At 58.7% G+C, this 20,046-nt stretch overlaps 3 protein-coding genes across 6 annotated transcripts in view; 1 reads left to right on the top strand and 2 right to left on the bottom strand.

The window, feature by feature from the left end:
• MYLK2 (myosin light chain kinase 2) overlaps positions 1-4,739 on the top strand; it is a 13,053-nt gene extending 8,314 nt beyond the window's left edge. Inside the window, exons 9-13 of the mRNA XM_081833042.1 lie at positions 1,411-1,481; positions 1,605-1,733; positions 2,289-2,441; positions 2,650-2,782; positions 3,781-4,739. Coding sequence (XP_081689168.1) covers positions 1,411-1,481; positions 1,605-1,733; positions 2,289-2,441; positions 2,650-2,782; positions 3,781-3,861 — 567 coding nt within the window. The 3' untranslated portion in view covers positions 3,862-4,739. The remainder of the gene's footprint in view (positions 1-1,410; positions 1,482-1,604; positions 1,734-2,288; positions 2,442-2,649; positions 2,783-3,780) is intronic.
• Positions 4,740-13,500: 8,761 nt separating this feature from the next.
• Positions 13,501-16,346, bottom strand: FOXS1 (forkhead box S1). The gene has a single exon (XM_081833056.1). It carries the CDS (start codon positions 14,747-14,749, stop codon positions 13,757-13,759), a length of 993 nt encoding a protein of 330 aa, XP_081689182.1. The 5' UTR covers positions 14,750-16,346; the 3' UTR covers positions 13,501-13,756.
• Positions 16,347-16,435: 89 nt separating this feature from the next.
• The window catches only part of LOC102739139 (interferon regulatory factor 4), a 10,391-nt gene continuing 6,780 nt past the window's right edge, over positions 16,436-20,046 (bottom strand). The window contains exons 4-8 of one of the 4 annotated variants that reach the window (XM_081833052.1): positions 19,590-19,701; positions 19,405-19,470; positions 18,377-18,569; positions 17,638-17,756; positions 17,247-17,406 (exon numbers count right to left, since the gene is read on the bottom strand). In XM_081833052.1, the coding sequence (XP_081689178.1) occupies positions 17,384-17,406; positions 17,638-17,756; positions 18,377-18,569; positions 19,405-19,470; positions 19,590-19,701 (513 nt within the window). In that variant the 3' untranslated portion in view covers positions 17,247-17,383. Of the gene's footprint in view, positions 17,407-17,637; positions 17,757-18,376; positions 18,570-19,404; positions 19,538-19,589; positions 19,702-20,046 lie in introns of all 4 variants that reach the window. The other 3 variants (XM_081833053.1, XM_081833055.1, XM_081833054.1) reach the window with 3 other exon arrangements.

Here is a 20,046-nt window from a genome sequence, read left to right on the forward strand (position 1 = left end):
AGGCCCGGGCCGGCCCACACCGGCTCCAGGCTGGTTCCTGGTCAGAGCTGTTCGGGCTGTAAGCGCCTTCCGATGGCCCCCGGGGGCAGCTGTGCAGGCAGGAAGCCAGGAGGGTAAGGAGATGGGTTTCAACGGGCCAACATGGCAGCAGGGAATCTAGGAGCCGGTTGTCATGACCAAGGGCAGAGGTGGTGGGGGGCTGGCACCAGAGGCCATGGCGGAGGGATGGGAGGTGGCCAGACAATGGGTATGTTCCGAGGATGGAGCCAACCTGATTTGCTGATGTGGGAGGGGGTAGGAGACAGGGAAAGGAAAGTGTAGGGTGACTCCTGAGCTTCTGGTCGGAGCTGCACACAGCGTTGGAGGCCTGCTGGTGCCCCGTGAAAGCCAGTGGCTCTGGGGGCAGAGCAGGGTCCCCAGTTAAAACATAGCGCCCCGGGAGGAAGCTGTCTTGAGCCTCTTTATCCTGAAATGTGTTTTTTAGGGTAGCAATAAGTTTCTCATCAAAAAGGGGTCTCACGGTCAAGTAAGTTGGGTGAACCACGGCCTGAAGGCCCTTTCCAGGGCTCCTCGGGAAGTCTTGTGTCCTCCAGAAGGAGGTCTGAGTCTGTCTCGCACCCCCAAAAGATCGTACCCTGGGACCTTTCTTTTCTTTTCCCTGTTTTGCTGGAACACCCAGGTTGAGCTGTGAAGGCCGTTAGTGGTTGCATCCGTTCCAAAAGCACTTTCTGAATGCACGTTGTCGGGGACCTCGAGTCAAATGCCCACGGGGCCCCGATGAATCACAAGGGCCCGGCCTGGGGCGGCGGAGAACCTGGGGAACTGGGGGCCGAGCGCCCGGCTCAGGGGGCAGTGGCCACACACACCAGGTGTGGCCACATGGCTAGGGCTTCTGGGGTTTCAGGAGGTGTCGAAGATCAGGAAAGCAGGGTTTTTGTGTGAAGTCTCCCGCCTTTTAACCGTTGTTAACTACTTAAAATGCTTCTGCCTTGCAACCTCAGATTAGTCCTGTGTCCTTGTGTCCTCGTGTCACGTGAGGAGGAAATGGAGGCCCAGAGCAGGGAGGGATTGGCCTCACAGGAAAGTCATTCATACGCTCATCTGTGCTGGGACCACACGATTCCCAGGAGCCTTAGCTGAGCACTTACTCGGTGCCTTAGTTAGACACCGGCGGGGTCGGGGGGACAAGGAGGCCGGGAGAGGACAGTCCCTGCCCTGGAAGTCCGTCCTTCGCAGGGCTTCAGGGTCCTCATCTGTGCCTGGAGCAGGCAGGTCCGGGGGTCTCTGACGGGCTGCCCATTCTGGCAGCCTGGGGCTCTGGTCCAGAGAGCCTGGGCCCTGGGTGGACCTGGGTGGGGAGGCAGGGTGAGCTGGGTCAGAGGTCAATCCAGGCCACCCCCTTCTCCTCAGCCAGAGAACATCCTGTGCGTCAACACCACGGGCCATTTGGTGAAGATCATTGACTTTGGCCTGGCACGGAGGTACCCCCTTGGTGGGTGGGGAGGGCAGGGCAAGCCTCTGAGGTGGGCGGGGGACAGGGGAAGAGCAGAGGGTGCGGGGAATGGGCTGGGGGCTGCGCTCTGAGCTCGTGCTCTCACTCCCAGGTATAATCCCAATGAGAAGCTGAAGGTGAATTTTGGGACCCCAGAGTTTCTGTCACCTGAGGTGGTGAATTATGACCAAATCTCCGATAAGACAGACATGTGGAGTATGGGGGTCATCACCTATATGCTGTGAGTCCTGAGGGAGTGTGGTATCTATGGGGTTGGGGCACATGGGTGGGCAGCTGAGGCCAAAATTGGCCTTGGGGTCCTGGTGAGGTGGGTTCTACCTCCGCACTCGCTCGGTCAGGGTTTTTGGGTGTGCTAGGGGGAACCAGGAAAGGGGAACTTTGTACCCATTTTGTAGATGGAGAAATGAAGGCCCCTAAAGGCATAGTGTCCTAGTCCAGGTTCCTGGACAGCAGATCCTTGATGACCCAGGGTGGGCGCAGGGGGCAGCAGACATTTTTTTGTACACTCATCATTCCTCTTCTTCACTGTAACCCTGGGAAGCCGGGATGATTATGTCCATTTTACAGATGAGAAGAGTGAGGCTCAGAGAGGGGAACTGACTTGCCCAAGGTCACCCAGCCAGACTCAAACCCGGGTCTGTGCCCCTCAGGAGGCCGGGGCTCTTTTCAGCACATGGTGCTGCCTCCCAGGATCTGCCTCCAACCCTTGAGCCCCCAAAGGTGACTCAGTATCTCCCATCTCCCCTCCCTATCCCCTGACACCCCATCTCTCCAGGCTGAGCGGCCTCTCGCCCTTCCTGGGAGACGATGACACAGAGACCCTGAACAACGTCCTCTGTGCCGACTGGAGCTTTGACGGCGACACCTTTGAGGCTGTGTCCGACGAGGCCAAAGACTTCGTCTCCAGCCTCCTTGTCAAGGACCAGATGTGAGGCTCACATGAGGACACAGCCCCCGTGTGTGCAAGCCCAGTGTGTCTGTGTGTGTCTGTGTGTGTGCATATGTGTGTGTACGTGTGTGTGCGTGCGCGTGCGTGTGTGCCTGTGCACGGGCAGGGCAGGAAGAAGGCCGGGGCCGGCCGGGTTCTGGTGCTTCACAGGCGTGCGCCCGCCCTCACCACACTGCCCCTCCCACAGGGCCCGGATGAGCGCTGCCCAGTGTCTTGCCCACCCCTGGCTCAACAACCTGGCAGAGAAAGCCAAGCGCTGTAACCGACGCCTTAAGTCCCAGATCTTGCTTAAGAAATACCTCATGAAGAGGCGCTGGAAGGTACCACTGGGCGGGTGGGGAGGTGGGAGGGGCTGCAGGCGGGAAGAGCTCCTGGCAGATCCCAGGCCCCACCAGCCCTGCCTTGGCAGCTTCTATGGACCAGGCCTAGCCCTGTCTGGAAAACAGGGTTGGCTTTTATCTCTTTGTTCTGGTTCCTGTCCTGGAGCAGTGACCCTCCACCCACCACCTCCACCCTGGGGAGGGGTGTCCATTTGAAGCTCGGGCTCAGGAAAAGATCTCTGACCCCATTACAGGCCCCTTCCCTTCATTTTACAAATATTTATTGAGCATCTACTACTTTTAGGCACCAGGAGTATACCAGTGGACAAAAGAGACAAGGATTTTAGTCTTTGTGGACTTACTTTAGATAGAGGGTGGGGAGTTATTAGAAGGGGTTAAGGAAGGGCTCTAGAAAAAAGTAAGGATGGTCAGGAGTGCCAGGCGAGAGGCTGCACTTCTAAGTAGGGTGGTCAGGAAGGGCCCACTGAGAAGGAACATGTGAACAAAAAACCTGACGGAGGTGAGGAGTGAGCCATGCTGGTACTGGGAAGAAGAGTGTTCCAGGAAGAGGGAACAGCCAGTGCAAAGGCCCTGAGGCACAAGCATGGTTGGCAAGCATGAGGAACAGCTAGGAGGCCAGTAAGGCTGGAGTGGGATGAGCAAGGGGTGAAGGGAGTTGAAGGCAGAGAGGAATGGGAAGCAGGGGGTGGAGGGACTCATTGGCCATGGCAAGGGGCTTACATTTTAGTTGGAGCGAAATAAGAACCATCGGAGCATCTAGAGCAGAGAGGTGCTCAGGTCTGGCTGCCCTACCTGTTGAATGAAGGAAGGGGTCCTGGAAGATATAGTATCATGGCACCTCCTGTGGCCATTCTGGGTACTGCACCCTCTCTAGCCTCTGGCCTTTGGGGAATGAAGGTGGTCTTAGGAGCCGCTCTGCGGTGCCAGTTTCTCCTCTGCCCCGAGGCTGACTGGGATCCTTCTCCCTCGTTCCCCAGAAAAACTTCATTGCTGTCAGTGCTGCAAACCGCTTCAAGAAGATCAGCAGCTCGGGGGCACTCATGGCTCTGGGGGTCTGAGCCCCAGGAGCGGCTGAGGCCTGGACGCAGCCGCACGGTGGCCGGGGCTGAGGCCACACAGCCCAGAAGGCCAGAGCAGACAGGCCAGATCCCCAGGGTGGGCTGGCTAGGACAAGGCTGCGCCAGGCTGGGAGGCTCGGGGCTCCCCACGACCCCACGCAGTGACTGCTTCCCCGACGTGAGCCGCCTCAGATGTGGCCTGAATCGATCCTGCTAATGCCTCCCCAGACAGGGCCCCGGCCCCGTCAGCCACAGCCCAGATGCCACAGGCCCTGTTGTTCCCTCCCTGGCTCCCCCTCTTGGAATTGCTGCCCTGGTGACCCCTGCTTGGCCTCACCTGGGGCATCCCTGGCTTGGGCTTGCTCCTAGCTGGAACGGGAAGGCTGGGGGTCCCAGCATGCGGGGCTTCTGCAGTTGTGGATGGGAGGCCCTTGGTGGGGCAGGAAGGTAGCAAGGCCAATTCCTGAGGCCCAGCTGCCAGGGGAGACAGAGCAGGCTTTGTGAAAGAGGACCTCCATGCCCCCACCCTCCTCCCCACTCCCAACAGATAAGGCCGAGTACACACCATCTGGCCCGGCCCGGCCCCCGCCCACCTTCCTGACGACCACCAACACACAGGAACTCTGTGTGAGAGAAAGACGCCCAGCCCAGGCCTGGCAGAGGGGGAGGGGAGAGGCCTGGGGGACAGGGAGACCACCCCTGAGCTTGCCTGAGGGCCAGGCGGGCCCAGCCCAGCCACTCGGGGCCCTCACCCCCAGGGTCACCCATGGCTTCGGATGATGGGGTCAGCAGGCCCAGGAGGAGTGGGAAAGCCATCGGGCAGTCCCCCACCTGCTCTCAGCTTGTGCCTTGTAAATAAATGTACAGGTTGGATGTGGCTTCCTTCCCTGGGTGTGTGCATGCACTTGGGTGAGGTCAGAGATGACCACCGTTCGCCGAGCGCTGCTGTGGGCCGGGCCCTCGAGGGGCCCTTCAGGGCGCGGCGTGGTGGCCCCCGGTGCAGCCTCAGGGGCCAGGCTGCCCAGCCCAGGCTCTGGACAAGCGGCTTCCCCACTTTGGGCCTCAGTTTGCTCCTCTGTCACAGCACCATCCAACAGGTACTGGGCGCTTACTGGGTGGCAAGGCTCCATTTAAGTGCCTGTACGGGTATTAACTCATCCCTCACAGCAAGCTTATGAGGTGGACCTTATTATTATTTCTATTTTATGTGGGGGGGCGGGGGCGGAAACTGAGGCTTAGAGAGGGGAAGGAACTTGAAGGCTCTTCAACAAGTCAGAAGCTGGAGCTTGAACTCTGGTCTCCCAGAGCAAGGCTCTGCGCACGAGCCCACCCTGCTTCTCCGCAGAACAAGGTGTCAGCAGAAAGCAGAGTCTCCAGGAGGAGCCAGAGGTTTGGGCAGGCCTGTGGCGCCTTTGCTGGACCTGCAGTGACGGGGGTCTCCCCAGAGGCCTTGGGGGAGAGAGCTGTTCTCTGCTCTTTCCAGCCCGGGGCCTGCAGTGTGGGGGAGGGGGCTCCATCTGCTGCAGAGGGCAGCCCAGAGGGCGGGAGAGCTTGACCCGAAGAGGGCACAGCCTTTCTGGCTGTGAGGACAACTGAGTCAGAAGTGGGACTGGCCTCACTGGGGCAGCTGGTCTGCCTGCTTGGGGTGAATGGGTTCCAGCAGGTGCGGCAGCGACAGCCGTTCTCGTGCATGGCGCGTGCTGGGTACCAGCCCTGCTCCAGCTCCACGTGTTCGTGATCACGTTGACTGCCCAGCAGGCATGGTGTTAGGCCCATTTCTCAGATGCGCAAACCAAGCCTCAGGGAGGTTAAGCCCCTTGCTTAGGGTCGCACAGCAAGTCGAAGGCCGAGCCAGGACTGGTACCCAGACAGTATGGGCCCAGAGCCCCTGCTCTTAAGTGCTGCACCACCCGCCTCTTGAGAAATCTTGGACTTGACCACAGACCAGGACCCTGTTCATGCCTACCTCCCCTGACTCCATGAATACTGGCCTGGAGGACAGGGCTGGGGTTGTCACCCTCACCCCTGCCCTATACCAGCAGATGGGTGCAGCCTCCCTCTGCAGCAGGTGCCACATGGAGTGAGCTGGGGCAGACTTTGGGGGTCTCAGCCCGGTGGGTCTTACACTCAGGGTTTGGGGGGCCTGGGGAACCTGGGTTGGGGTTCTTGGTGGGACTTGTGCTTACAGACAAGGGCCCCCCTGGCCGTGGATCCCTGCCCGCTTGCCCGCCTGCCCGCCCGCTCGGCACCTGCCAGCTGGGCCAGGCCTGTGGTTTCCTCTGAGTTCTCTCAGCACTGCTGGCCCCCACCCAGGCCGAGCCTCGGCCACACAGCGTGATGATGAGGGATGAGTCACAGCCGTGGGGAGGGGTGGGGGGGGGTGAGGAAATGAGGTCCAGCCACAGCAGAGATCCAGGGCCTGGATCCAGCTGGGGAAACCGAGGCCAAAATGAGGAAGGCCCCTCAGCAGAGAGCAACAGCTGGGACTAGAACCCGGGACCCCTGACTCTCAGCACAGGTCTCAATTTCCTCCTCCATAACATGCAAATGACAACCTCGGCTCTGCTCTCCGCTGTCACTCCTAGGCCTTCGTGAAAGTCGCAAGATGGGATAGGGAGCTCATTCGCCCTATTTCACAGATGAGGAAACAGGTTCCAAGAGGGAAGGTAACTTGCCCGTGGCCATACAGCAAATTAACCTTTCCTAGGAAGGAAGCCCACCCAGAACCATGGAATAGGCCTGATCACTGCTTCTGTCCTATCACCTCCCAGGGGTGCATCTTGAAAGGCTCTTTTTGGTTTATCAGGGGCCTCCTTTGGCCTCCCCTGGTCCCTGGAGGTAAAGGATATAGACTCGACAATATGGGTGACGAAATGGGGGTTCAGAGAGATTTGTTCCTTCCAAGGGCCACAGAACACACGCAGGAAAAAGTCACGGTGAGGCTGAGTTTCTGCCTCTTCAAAGGCCTGGGCCCCGGCCCCACTACCATCACTAGAACTCCCATCCCCAGTGGATACAGGCCTTTCAGGAAAAAGCTTTTCACCCGAGGAGCCATCCTGATGGAGGGAGTGAATCCATGGCTTTTTGGGCCAAGGCTCTGGGCTGTGTTTCTTCAAGTCCTGGGTACCAGGCTGGGAGCATCCCCTGCCCCTTGCCTGGTGTGCCCTGCCCACCACGGTGCTTGGTTGTGGGCCCCTTCTGCATGGTGCCCGTTACAATGACGACACTGCGATCTTCCCTGCAAGGTGCGTGGTGCCTTGTGGGGCCAGCGCCACCAGCTTCCCCTGCCCGGTGTCCTGGGCACCCCCTTGTGGGCTAAGAAGGGTTAACACCCTCAACGGGACAGCTCCTCCAGGCGGGTTCCAGCCCAGAAAGCGTTCCTCCAAGGCTATTTCCTGCCTCTGGGCCTTGGCCAGGCCCACAGTGACCACCCCCATGGGTCTGAGGCCGCATCTGGTTTGGATTATGCCGGGCCTGGTGACGCTGCCTCTTCCTGTCTGCGTCCAGTGGCCTTGAATTCCACTGGCCACCTTGGACCCAACAGGGCAGTGGTGGGAAAAGCTTCGGCCAGTGACAGGGCGGCCCGAGGGTGTCCAGCAGCCAGGGCTGTCCCGAAGGATGTGCCTACCTGCCCCAAGCTCCCAGTCGCACGGCTGCCCAAGCACCTGTTCCTTTCGGCACATTAATGGCTGTTATTTACTGAGCACCGGGCCCTGTAGCAAGTGATTTCCATTTATGAACTCATTTTATCCCCACCCTATGAGTGGGTATCTTCATTAGGGATTTCATTAAGATGAGGAAGCTGAGGCTCAGGGAGTTTATGGACAAGTCCCTGAGTCCCCAGCCAGTACATGGTGGGGTCACGGTGCAAAGAAGGTGGTCTGACTTCTGACACGGCCCAATCATGTCACAGCTACTTGGAGAGTCCCTGCTCTCGGCCTGGCCCCAAGCTAGAACCCGGAGGTGAATTAGTCATGGTCCCCACCCTCAGGGAGCTCACACCCTCTGGAACCCCACCAGGTGGGAGCTTGGGGGTTAGGGTGAAGCTGGAGAGACATGGAAGAAGACACGAACTCCTATTCTCTTTTCTCCCGTGGCAGAAGTGACATCCAAGCTGAGAGCAGTTGAGGGGCAAGCCTTTTCCAGATGGAGCAAGGACAGTGGTCCAGGCAGAGGAGATCGCATGTCCAAAGGCTGTGGCTAAGAGCAAGTTTGTGTTGGAGCCTCCCAGTATGGCTTTTACATATGATGAAGCAGGAAATCAGTCTGGAGAAGTTGGCAGGGGCTTCAAATGCCAGCCTGAATCGAGGCAATAGGGAGATATGGAAGGGTTTTGAGCAAAGGAGGCACATGGCCAGATCTGTGGTTTACAGGGATCCCTTGTAAACCAGCGAGGTCAGTGAGTGTGAGAGAGAGAGGCTGGAGGCAGGGAGGCCAGAAGGAGGCTGGGCCAGGTCTGCTTGAGCGGTTGAGAGAAGTGGGGGGACGAGAGGGAGACACAGGTCTCATGTGCCTCTAGGGGGACAGGCTCATGACAGAGACTGGGCTCAGGTCACACAGAACGGGGTTCAAATCTACTTATTTGCCCTCTCTGAGCCTCAGTTTCCTGTCTGTAAAATGGGGGTAATTATCATACCTGCCTCGCAGGAACAATGCGTCACACGAGGGATAAGGATAGAACAGGTGGCCCAGGATGCTGAGCTTCTGTTTGTTCCACAACTATGTCTCCAGACCCTCCTGTGTTCCAGAGAGCATTCTAGGTGCTGGGGGGCAAGCAGCCAGGAGACAAAAGTCTCTGGCCTTGTGGAGCTTTATTTGAGGTGGGAGAACTCTGACCAGGCAGTAGTGAATTTAGAATGTGCTGGTGGGGTGGGTGGGGGCAGAGTCTGGGAGGGCTTCTCTGAGGACAGAGTTTGAACAGAGATCAAAGTGTACTCTGAGGGTTAGTAGAAGACTGTTCCAGGCAGAAGGGAGAGCAAGTGCAAAGGCAGTTTGGAGTGAGGGTAGGGCTAGCAGGGACGAAGCCGGACGGCCCGGGCCCCTAACTTGGGCTTTTGCTCTGAGTAGGTCACCGAGCTCCTGGGGGCTTCTCTGAGATTTAATCCATGGCGAATGGAAAGGGTGGGTGGCCATGACTCCATTCATCCACTCAGCAAACCTTTATCAAGGGCCTTCTGTGTGCTGGTTGCCAGGTTAGGGAAGTGGATACAATGAATAGGGCAGACCAACCCTTGCTCCCTGAAGCTTGCATTCAAAGTCAGAAACACAATGAAAAGTGAACACGCCTTGAAATGCATAATCCCACATTGCAGTAGGTGCCTGGTGGAGGAAACAAATAGGATGCAGGAGATGGCGACTAATCTGGAAGCATCTAATCAATTAAGGGGGTGAGGAAGGCTCTCTGAGCAGGTGGTACTTGGCCTCTGGATGTTGAGAAGTCAGCCAGCAGGGAGGGAGCATTCCAGGTGGAGGGGACAGCAAGTGCAAGGGCCGAGAGGTGGAAACAGCACCACCAGGGAGTTGGCTGTCTTCAGGAGCAGGAGGGTCAGCCTCTCATTTGTATCCAAGACAGATCAGGGCTCCCTGAGGGCTGTGGTCAGGAGGAGGCAGGCACCACCAGGCAGGATTCTGGCTGTGTGACTAAATGGGCCTCTGGCCTGTTTTTAGCCTGGAACCACTTCCTTTGGCCCCACCAGCTGCCTCGCTGTCACCACCCAGTTACCAGTGGGGCAGGAACAGGGATTGGGCCCCTCTGGCTGTGCGGGGACAGAGGTTTGCCACGTGCAAAGGAAGGGGCAGAGCGACTGGGCTGAGGGTACCAGGCCCCCCAGCGGGGCTGTCTTATGTTCTGATATCATTCTTGTTGGCTGAATTGTACACAGTGTGTGGGACGAGGTTTCCCCCATACCGGTCCTGGGGATTGACAACATTACCCCCATTTTACAGATGAAGAAAGCGATACTCAGAGAGGTGAGTCCACTTGCTCAAAGTCACACGGCAAGGAAGTGGAGATGTCAGGAATTGAACCCGAAGCCTGTCTCTGTAACAGTCTTCCCTTCCCCTGTATCCCCCCATCTTCTCCTGGGGAGTAGATCAGGTTAAGGGGACCTGCCCCTGGGACCCAACTTTTTAAAAAATTTAAACACATTGCGGTTTCCTTGTGCCCGACTGGGTTCTAAGCACTTTGCAAATATTAACTCATGTCATCCTCACAACAACCCCATAGACTCCCACTGTTCGTGTCCATATGTTATAGACAGGGAAAACACAGAGAGGGGAAGCAACTTGCCCAAGGCCACACAGCTAGGAAGTGACAGAGCTGGGATCTGAACCTAGGCAGCTGGGCTCCAGAGCTCCTGCTTTTAGCGCTGTACCTACTGCCCCCGGCAGATGGGAATCACCCGGGTGTCGTCGGGACAGGGTGTTTTGGCTGAAGACTGGATTGCTAGGTCCCATACACTTTCTGCAGGCAGACATGCCTCCCCCTTCTCCCTCACCGCTGTGGCTGCCTCAGAGTGGTGAGGGTCTCAGGCCCCCGGCTCAGGCGCAGTCTGGGTGTGGGGAGTGTTGAGCTCTGGGCAGTGGAATGCCATAAACCGGGGAAGGAAGCGGGTGGGCGGGAGAGCAGAGGGAGATAAGATGTGGAGGGTGGAGGAGTCTGAGGAAGGCCCAGCCCTGCGGGTGGGGGTGGCCTCCCTGGGGGCAGGGAGAGCAGAGACCAGAGGACCAGCAGGTGAAGCTTCAGAGCCGCCAGACCTGGGCGGGAAGGGGCCGCCTCTGAAGGCAGCAGGCTCCCCTTTCCTGGAGCCCCACGTGACTTGGTACTTGGTGTAGAGGGGGTTCAGAAAGTGGGCAGGAGATATTCCAGGATATATTCCAAGAATCTAAGCTGCTGTGATTAAAAACTCTGGAATATTCTTAAATATCCCTGATTCTACCATGTTGGAATTTGATCTAGCCCACTCTGCAAGGCAGCTCTGCGCGCTTTTCCACGCTAACCCGCTGGGGACGAGTTGGAGGGGCTGGGATCCCCTCCTGGAGGTGACAAGCCTCCAGGGAGGAGGAGGGTCCCTGAGGCAGAGGCAGATGGGACAGCCCCTGTCCTCTAAGGGCTGCACAGTTAAGGTAGCGGAGCGGTTACCTGCTCCTGCTTTGCTGTGTGACCTTGGGCACATTGTTTGCCTTCTCTGGCCTTGGGCTGTCCATCTGTGCTGAGGTACTCTCTCTGGGTTGGCCCGGCTTAGGCATTCTGAATCTCTGCTAAGCACTGTCCACCCCTCCAGGTGGGGGTGGCCGGGCAGGAGCCACAGGGCGTCTGTTGGTCATGGAAAGAATGTGAGGGCAGGAGGCCCAATGGGTGGGGTCCCCGGGCTGGGCAGCCAGCAGAGGGCAACATGAGATCATGGTGTCTGGGCCTCCTGGTCCAGCACCTCTGGGGATGGGATCCCCTCCAGGCAGTCCCCCATGTCAGACCCTCCCCTGGGACCCAGACTCAGAGGCAGGCTGCCCTTTCCCCAACCCCTGCTGGGCAAAGGGAGTGAAATCAGGGCCCAGAGAGATGGGCACTCAGCCAGGTTCAGACAGCGAGTTCAAGGCAGGCACTGAGCCCAGGGTGCCTGCTCTGCTTGGGAATTGGGACTGAGGGAACTTGTCTTCACTTCTTGACTATGTTGGGGGGTCAGAGAGGGACATGGAGAGAGGGCTCTGGCCCATAGCTGAGTCTGTGCACCAGCTGTGATTGATCCTTTTTGGTACGTCTCCTCAGGGCAAAGGGTGGGACGTGACTTCCTTTTCCCCAAGCCCCCACCCCAGTTCAGATGCCAAGCTCCTTAGAGGATGGCTGGAGCAGGATGCAGAGGTGGGGGCTCCCTAGTCAGGCCAGCCTCTCCAGGCTCCTACAAGCTCAGGACACAGGCTGGGAAGGGACTGGGGTCACCAGGTCTCCACAGGAATGCACCACAGGGAACATTGCCCGGCAGAGGCCTCTTTCCCTGACCCAACTGAAAAAGAACACTTATCCCCCTGAATCTGTTTGTCCCTGTCTCTGTAACTATCTGTTTGTCTCTGTGCATCACACACACACACACGCGCGCGCGCGCACGCACACACAAGCACACACCTTGGAACAAACCCACATAAGCATCTCCTTCCCCTCTCCTCACTCACGCCCCACTCACACAGAACTTCGCTGTACTCTTGGCCCATGAGGCTTTCTGCATGTGATGAGACGGGACAGACCCTCTCTTCTTCTCTCCATTGCTAGATGGATTCCAGGTTGGTGCCCGGCGTGCATGGTGGGGAGGGGCCCCACAGCTGGCCAGGCATTTTCCCAACCCCTTCCGGCCACAGTGAGCCCCGACCCTGCAGGCTCTGGAGTCTGTGGGAACCAGACAGTTGGGACTGTCCAGCCGGGCTCGCTTCCGCCCAGGCCCCAGGGGACCTGCTGAGGGAGGAGGGAGCAGCAGAGACTGAAATCAGCACGGCTGCCTGCCTGAGTGAGGGCCTCTGGAGGGACTGGGCTGCCTGCCCGACCAAGGAGTCTCCAGCCCCCTGGGTGTCACCTCGTGGGACGAGAGACCCATCAGGCCCTTACACCAAATGCCAGAAAGGGGGTTCCCCCAGTATCCCTGGCCTCTTTCTTTTCTCCCTCTACCCAGGATCCAGATGGGGGTACCAAGGCTTCCAGAAGGAAGCCCTTTGCCTCAGCAACTCTGGGTATTGAAGGGTGTGGGGACAGGGAGGTTTCAGATCCCTGAGTCTCTTCCTCTGATAGGGGCCATGAGTATACCCATTTCTCCTGCTTCTGCCCAAGGGGGGAGGCTAGAAGAGGCCAAAGGTCAGGGCTCAGTCACTTCTGATCTGTACCCAGGACAGCCACCCACTCCCCCGCAGACAGAAATGCTTTCTTAAAGAGTCATCAGGAGGCCTTTGGAGAGCTGGGGGCTCAGGGAGATCCCTCATTCATGTGGGAAATGCAGACAAGGGGCCTGGTGCCTGCCTTTTGAGCCTCGGTTTCCCTGCCTATGCAAGGGGTCCGGGTGCCTTTTTTGTAATAGCGTTCCAGAATTCCATAAAAGCCCCTCCCGCTCTGGCGGTCTACACCAGCTCTGCTCCTACCCTGTGTGCCACCTCTGTGTCCTCACTCAGACTGCGGGACAGGGGCTGGGGGTATAGTTACTCATTTGCCATCTGGACCCCAAACTCTCTGAGCCTCAGTTTCCACCACTGTAAAATGGGGATAACATTCCAAATTGCACAGGGCTCGGTGAAAGGATATAGACAAGCCCAGGACAGAATAAATGCCACAAATGGTCACAGTTATTCTGACCACTTGTAATGGGGGAGGGGGGTGCTGAGTGACAGAGCTTGGGGCTGGAGAATTAGCCCCTCAGGCCAGCCCAGCTTCACCCCCTGCCGGGTGTCTCTTGGCTACACTCCTTTTCTCTCTTCCCTATTCCCTGCTCCCTCTTCCTCCACCTTCCTGGGAAACTCCCTGAGAAAGTCCCCAGCAGGAGAAAGCCTCATATGGGACATTTCCATCCAGGGTCCCCTGCCCCGAAATCCCCCAACCACAGCCACCGCACACAGAACCAGGCGTCCCGGCCCTCAGCCCCCAACCATCCAGGAAGCTGACCCTCATCCATCACACTGGTTTTATTGGCCCTGAGAGCCACAGAGTAAATCCCAAGGGGGCCCTGCCTCCCCTCTCCCTCAAGTCTGTCCGGAGGCGCCGAGGCTGGCTGAGTGTTCACTACTCCAATCTTGGCTTCCTGTCCCGGTCGTTGGCTTGTCAGGCCTGGGTCTCTTGAAACCTCCCCAGATCCTTGAGTCAGGCTCAGCCTGGAGGGTGTGGTTGGCAGGGGACCTGCAGGGACTGCCTGAGGCCAGGCTGGCTTCACTCAAAGAAGAACATTCCTGGTGTCCGGTATAGGCAGGGGGTCAGCCCCAATGGGTAGCTGGAGCCTCCCTGGACAGGGAAACTTCCTGCAACCCAGGGTTCCTTGGGGTCAGCTGGCAGGGGAAGCGGCGCCCGGAGTGAGGCTGGAGGGGTGGGTGGTGCCGGAGAGGGGGCTGCTGAGGCCAAGAGGTGCTCAAGGCCTGGATCAGTCCCCATGCAGAAATTCAGTGCCTGCAGCCGGCACGGGTAGCTGCTCCCGATGCCTGCCTCGGGGGTCAAGATGGGCGTGGGGGCCTTGCTAAAACCTTCCGCCTCAGAGAAGCCCGCAGGAAAGCCAAATGCTGGGCACGGGGAAGACGAGGGGGCCACAGGGAGCTCCCCTGGGCCTGCAGGCTTAGGTGTGGGCATCTCTTTGGGCTCCGTGGGCGGCCGGGGCCTGGCATCCGGGGTTGCTGGGCACATGCTAGCCGGCAAGGCCCCCACCAGACCCCCAAAGCTTAAGCCCTTGGGCTCGGGCAGCTCCGGTGGGAAGGGGCACGGCCTGCCAGTCATGGCGTCGGGGACTCCTGGATCCGGGCTGCTCACTCTGAGGGGTCCACGACGTGCCTTGGCAGGGCCCTTGGCTCCCTCGGCACCTGCTCTCCGGGTGAAGCGTCGGCGTCGGCGCAGGAAGCTGCCGTGCTCAAACATGTCGTGGCAGTCAGGGTCCAGCGTCCAGTAGCTGCCCTTGCCCGGCTTGCGGTCATCGCGGGGCACCTTGACGAAGCACTCATTGAGTGACAGGTTGTGGCGGATGCTGTTCTGCCAGCCGGGCCTGTTGTGGCGGTAGAAGGCGAAGCGGCCCATGATGTAGCGGTAGATGCCACTGAGTGTGGCCCGCTGCCCCGGTGAGCTCTGGATGGCCATGGCGATCAGAGCGATGTAGCTGTAGGGAGGCTTGGTGGGCTCGGCCGCAGGGGCCAAGGGCCCGGGTAGGGGCTGCTGCTGCATGCTGGCCGGGGCTGGCGGCTGCTGGGACCACGGAGGGGCCAGGCACAGGCGTCCAGGCCCGGTGTCCGGCACAGCCTGCCCGGGCTGGTTAAAAGGCCCACTGGCCCAGCCTCCCAGCCTGGAAAGGCAAAAAGGGGTGGGCCCACCAGGCTGCCCTCCCTTCCTCCCTCAGCCCCCTCCCTGCCGCCAGGCCCGAGAGGGGCGGGCACGGAGGCCCGCACTGGGAAGCTGGGAGCCGCTGCTGCCGGGGTGAGGAAATAGGAGGGAGGACACCGCGACCCTCAGCCCCCACGTGCTGGGTGGTGGTGGCTGCGAGGGACAGCACAGGCAACCGAGCGAGACAGAGACAGAGAAACCAAAAGAGAGAAAGACACAGAGAGGTAGAGACATAGCAAGAGAAACAGTGACACGCACCGCGAGACAGAGGCAGAGACACACACGGAGAGACGAAGATAAGGCAGAGAGAACAGAGACACACAGAGCCAGCCGCGCACACGCACACACCACCCAGAGAAAGAATCACTGAGAGAAATCAGTGTACAGAGAGAGGGTGAAAGAGGAAGATGCAGAGGGAGACACAGCACAGACACAAGGGACGAGGGCAGAGAGACAGAGAGAGGCACACTGAGGAGAGAGACTAGGCAGATGCAAAGGGGCTGAGCTGGAGAACTGGGGACCCCGGGTGGGAAAAGCCCCAGGGGTCCTCAAATCCCCGCCTCTAGCTCCCCCTTTTCTCCCCTCCTTCTTCCAGGCCTGAGGTCTACTTTCTCCTCCCAGCAGGGTGCAGCCCCTGGGGTCACACTAGCTCCCGGGCGTTTGGGGGCGGGCGCCACCGAGGTGGTGAGAACCGCCAAACCGCGTGTGCTGAGCTCCGGCGCCCTCTAGTGACTGGTGTGGGGAGGACAGCCATCTGGGCAGAGACATTCCCCCACCACCTCCCAAGAGGCTTTTCAAGCAAGTCCCTGACTTTGGCCGAGCCTCAGTTTCCCATCTCTAAACTGGAGCTGGCGACTCTTCAGCTGTCCATACTGTGGTCAGGAGGCAACAGGCCCCCTTACACGGCATCCAGCACCCTCCAAGAGTCTAGCACAGAGTAGGGGTTTGGATGTGACTCAGGAATGTCACTCTGAACCGAGGCTACCCATCAGCTGCAGCCTTGGGCCTTGGGCCAGTGAAGCCTAGGGCAGTCAGGTCTTCCCTGTCAATGCTCTCCCACCCATAAGTAACCAAGTCAGAGGACACCTACTGTGTGCCACTCCCCATGTCAGCCTCCTGACAACTTGCCTTCTCTCTCTGCATTTACTCCTTGGACCAACCCTGCTCTACAGCCCTTCATGGCTTCTTTTGAATAGATGCAGAATCTACGCCTCAGAAAGTTTAAGTGACTTGCCTGAGGTCACACAGCTAGTGAATCACAAAGTTGGGATTTGAATCTAGTATTCTATAACTCCTTAACACCACCCTTTCTATAGGAGAGAAGCAGGGAGACAGGACAGTCACTGGACCCCCACTGGAACACAGGCTATGAACCCCAAGACAGCAGGGATGTGCTGTTTTGTCCAGCACTGGCCTGGAAGCCGAGTGGGTGCTCAATCAATGTTTGTTGAATAAATAAAAAACAGTGATCTGATTGACTTCTGTCCTTTGCCGAAGCATACAGCTCTCCCCCACCATAAAAGAGGCATATTAATGTATCACTAACAGAGATTTATTATGTTGCCATCTGTAAGAGAATCTCTATAAAGTCAGAAATCAAAAAGGGAAACAAGGTCTGATATCTGGGGCAGGAAACAGTGAATTTCCCGCCAAGGCAAGTTGCCTTCATGGTTGAAGGGGCTCCCTTCCAATTCTCAAGGACTTCCTACAACTTGCAGTTTGCAAAGCCTCCGACATTAGCTTCTGCCCTAGGGCTGTGTTTGGGACTCAGCCTGAATTCCTTCAAACACAGTATCTACTGGTGCTGGTGGTTCAGTTGTCAACCCCCAAACCCCCAGTTCAGGCCAAGTTTTCTGCTGTGGGAGCCCTCCCTGGCCACATAAGAATAGAGACTAGTAGCAGGTGGGAGGATGGGTCTGGAAACTCAGAGCCCCTTAGAGGCCAGGCAATTCTGTTACTGTCTGGCTTCTCTCTAATCCCTGAGGATCTAATTATCGGTAAACCCAGCTTTAAGCAAACCTTATAATGAATCAGTTGCAGGTAAAGCGGGCTCGCAGGTATATCACCACAGACCTGTTGGGCTCCCAACGAGAAATGAAGTCTTGTTTCTGCCCTAATTGCTGTTTCCAGAAGCTCAAGGTCGAGTTTGGTTTCCTCCTGACTTCCCAGGCCCAGCTGTGTGCCGTCCGCCCACGCGCTCCAGGGCTGCATCTCTGCGGCGGAGAGGTTGAAGGGCGCGGATCTGCTTCCCCCGTCCCCACTGACCTGGGCAATGGGCAGCCCCAAGTCCACGGGCAGGTCTGGGGTGGGGTCCGCACTCGCGGGAGCGGGGTGACTTCGGATGGTAGGAGAGGAGGAAGTGACCCTTTACTGCTGACTCAGCTGCATGAGCAGGTGAGTGACGCCATCGGCGATGCTGGGCTGGGGACCTGCCACCGCTGGGATACCACCCTAGTGGTGCTTGAGTGCAGGAAGAGCTCACTGGTGAAGACTGGCTCCACCTGTGAGGGTGGGAGGGGCAATGAACCAACTCTCTCAGCGCGCCCCCCCCGTATGTTCCAGTGGGAAGTCACAGTCCCAGTGACAGTCCCCACCCCACAGGCACTTTATGTGCAGGGTCCTACAGACCAGAGGGTCATCGGGTTAGGAGCTGAGGACTGGAGGGAGTCGGTAAGGGGCTGTTGGAGGTGACTGAAAGGTGTGGCTCTTCGCTGGAGTGGGAGGTGACTCACGTGGGCCTTGATGAGCCGCTCCTCGGGCTGGTCTGGGGGCCCTGGGTACTCCTCGCCAAAGCACAGACGGATTTGGTACTCGGGCTCCTGGCGACCATCCTGAAGGTGGGCACGCAATTCTACGGGCACCAAGACTGGGGGCTTAGGAGTCCCACCTGGTGCCCACCCTGTGCTTCTATCCCACGCCCCTGTCCGATAAGGCCACATCCCCATTGTGTGCCCATGCCCTATGCCCATTTCCACATCCCTATACCTGTCTCATGTCCCACATCTGTGCCCACTTCCAGTGCTCATCCCCTGTGCCTTGTGGTCCTATGCTCACCGTCACACCTTCACCCCCAGCCCATGTCCACTGCCATTCACCTATGCCTACCGAGTGCCCAGTGCCCTAATGCCCAGCCTACGCTTAGCGCCCTATGCCAATACACGTGCCCAAGTCTTATGCTCATGTCCCACACCCAATGCTCCAAGCCTGCCCCGTGCCTACACTCCCCATAACCTATGTCTCTATCTGTGCCCAGGTCCCCCGATGCCCACATTCGTTCCCACTCCTGGTGCTCGTGCGTCACGTCCTTTGTTTCAACGTCCACCCCAAACCCAGAATGCATAAGCCCATCCCCCACCCCCCGTGCTCACATCTCATGTGCCCACTCTCCCCTGCTCCCGTGCCTTTGCCCACGCCCCTCGTGCCCAGCCACTCTGTCCCACGCCGCCAGCGGCCCGGCCGTCGCGCTCTTACCCTCGAGGAAGCGGCGCGTGTCGAGCAGTTGGCAGGTGCGCCCGCGCTCCAGCTTGTCGGGCGGCGCGCGGTGCGGGCGGAGCGGGCCCGGCGGGTACCCGCGGCCCCGGCACAGGCGCTCGGCGAGCACGCCCCGCCCCGGGTGCCGCCCCAAGCGCTGCAGCTCGCGGGCGCCGGGCTCCGGGAAGCGGACCTGCGCGAGGCGCGGCGGCGGCCCTAGCAGGCGCTCGGCCTCGGGGACCGCCCGGGAACTCAGGCGGCAGCCCCGGCCGTGCGCGCGGTGGCTTCACGCACCAGCTTCGCGCCGTAGAACAGCCGCACGTGCAGCTAGCAATCTGCGGGGTGTTAGCGGCCCCAGCACTGACCACCCCCCAGCCCCAGGTCCTGCCTGCCCCCACCTCGGGAATTTGGGGTGCTCCCTCCGGAGAAATAATAACTCTAGTAGTAGTAAATGGCAGTAGCTTCCACTATAAATGAACTGGTAGTTGAGCTCCATGGTCAAAAGGATAGGATCTGGGGCCATCTGTACAATTGGGGCGTGGCACTAGGGCCCTTCCAGTCCTAACCTCTGGGATTCTAGGAGCTCCTGCCCAGCAAATATTTTAATGCTGATAGAAACAACAACAACAACACAGTAGGCTCCATGTGAGGGGCCAGAACGATGCTCAGCAGTTAGGGTTGGGGGCTCTGCAGTCAGGCCCTTGGATTCTGATGTCTCACTGCCACTTAGGAGCTGTGACCCGCTAGTAACTTTCCCAGGGCTACTAACTGTGTGATTTGGGGCCAGGTTCTTAACCTCGGCCTTGGGTTTCTGTCTCTGTAAAGTGGGCATGATGGCAGTATCTATCTCACCAGGCTGCGGGGAAAGCTTCGAAAGATGCCTGGCATAAACTAAGCCCTCAGTGAATGTTAGCTTTTGTTATTGGGGCTGGGTGCTTTGGGGGAAAGACAAAGGCTAGCTGGCCCCGACCCCTGGCTCTCCCCAGTTCTGCACACTAATCAGAGGGGAGGGCCTTGAAATTCCTTACCAGGGTTGCCGAAGTCCTCAGAGGGCAAGGGGCTCCAGTGGCGTGTAGGGTCCTGCGCCTGGTACCCTAGGGAAGGAGGGGCAGCTGTCAGGCACCACCTCATCCTGGGTCTCTCGATCCCTAGGTCAAGGTCCTGGAGGAGGCCAGAGAGGAGGCAGGGATGGTTGAGGAGATCCGTTCCTTACTGTGGTCAGCCAGAGGGGCTGGGAGCCGGGCAGCTGGTGGCAGGGAGCCCTGCTGGGCCAGCCTGGGAGATTGCTCTTTGTCCTTATCCTCCTTGGTTGATCTGGAGCCATCCTGGCCATTGGGAGAGAGGGTTATGAGGGTGGGAGAGGAGACTGTGGGCTGCAAGAATTCCCGGACTGTCCTCGCTGGGGCAGAAGGAGGTCTGGGCAGACTGCAGGCCAGTTGGGGTTGATAGAGACTTTGAGGTTTCAGAGCTCAAGACCCTGTCCCTCATAGAGGTAAAGACTTGATGGGGTTGTTGGAGGTTATGGGGTCGGAGATGAAGCTCACTGTGCTAGGGGGAGAAGTGTGGGGAGCAAATGAGAAGATGGTGGGACAGAGGTGATAGAGATGAGGCGACAGAGGAGATGGAGATGGGGACAAAGGTGATAGAGATGGGGACAGAAGTGATAGAGA

This window comes from Leptonychotes weddellii, chromosome 10 (assembly GCF_054177405.1).
Source record: "Leptonychotes weddellii isolate Sample4059 chromosome 10, ASM5417740v2, whole genome shotgun sequence".
In the NCBI taxonomy this organism is placed as follows: Eukaryota; Metazoa; Chordata; class Mammalia; order Carnivora; family Phocidae; genus Leptonychotes; species Leptonychotes weddellii.

Coding starts and splice junctions, on each gene's coding strand:
- FOXS1 (XM_081833056.1), bottom strand. CDS start 14,749: ATGCAGCAGCAGCCCCTACCCGGGCCCTTGGCCCCTGCGGCCGAGCCC.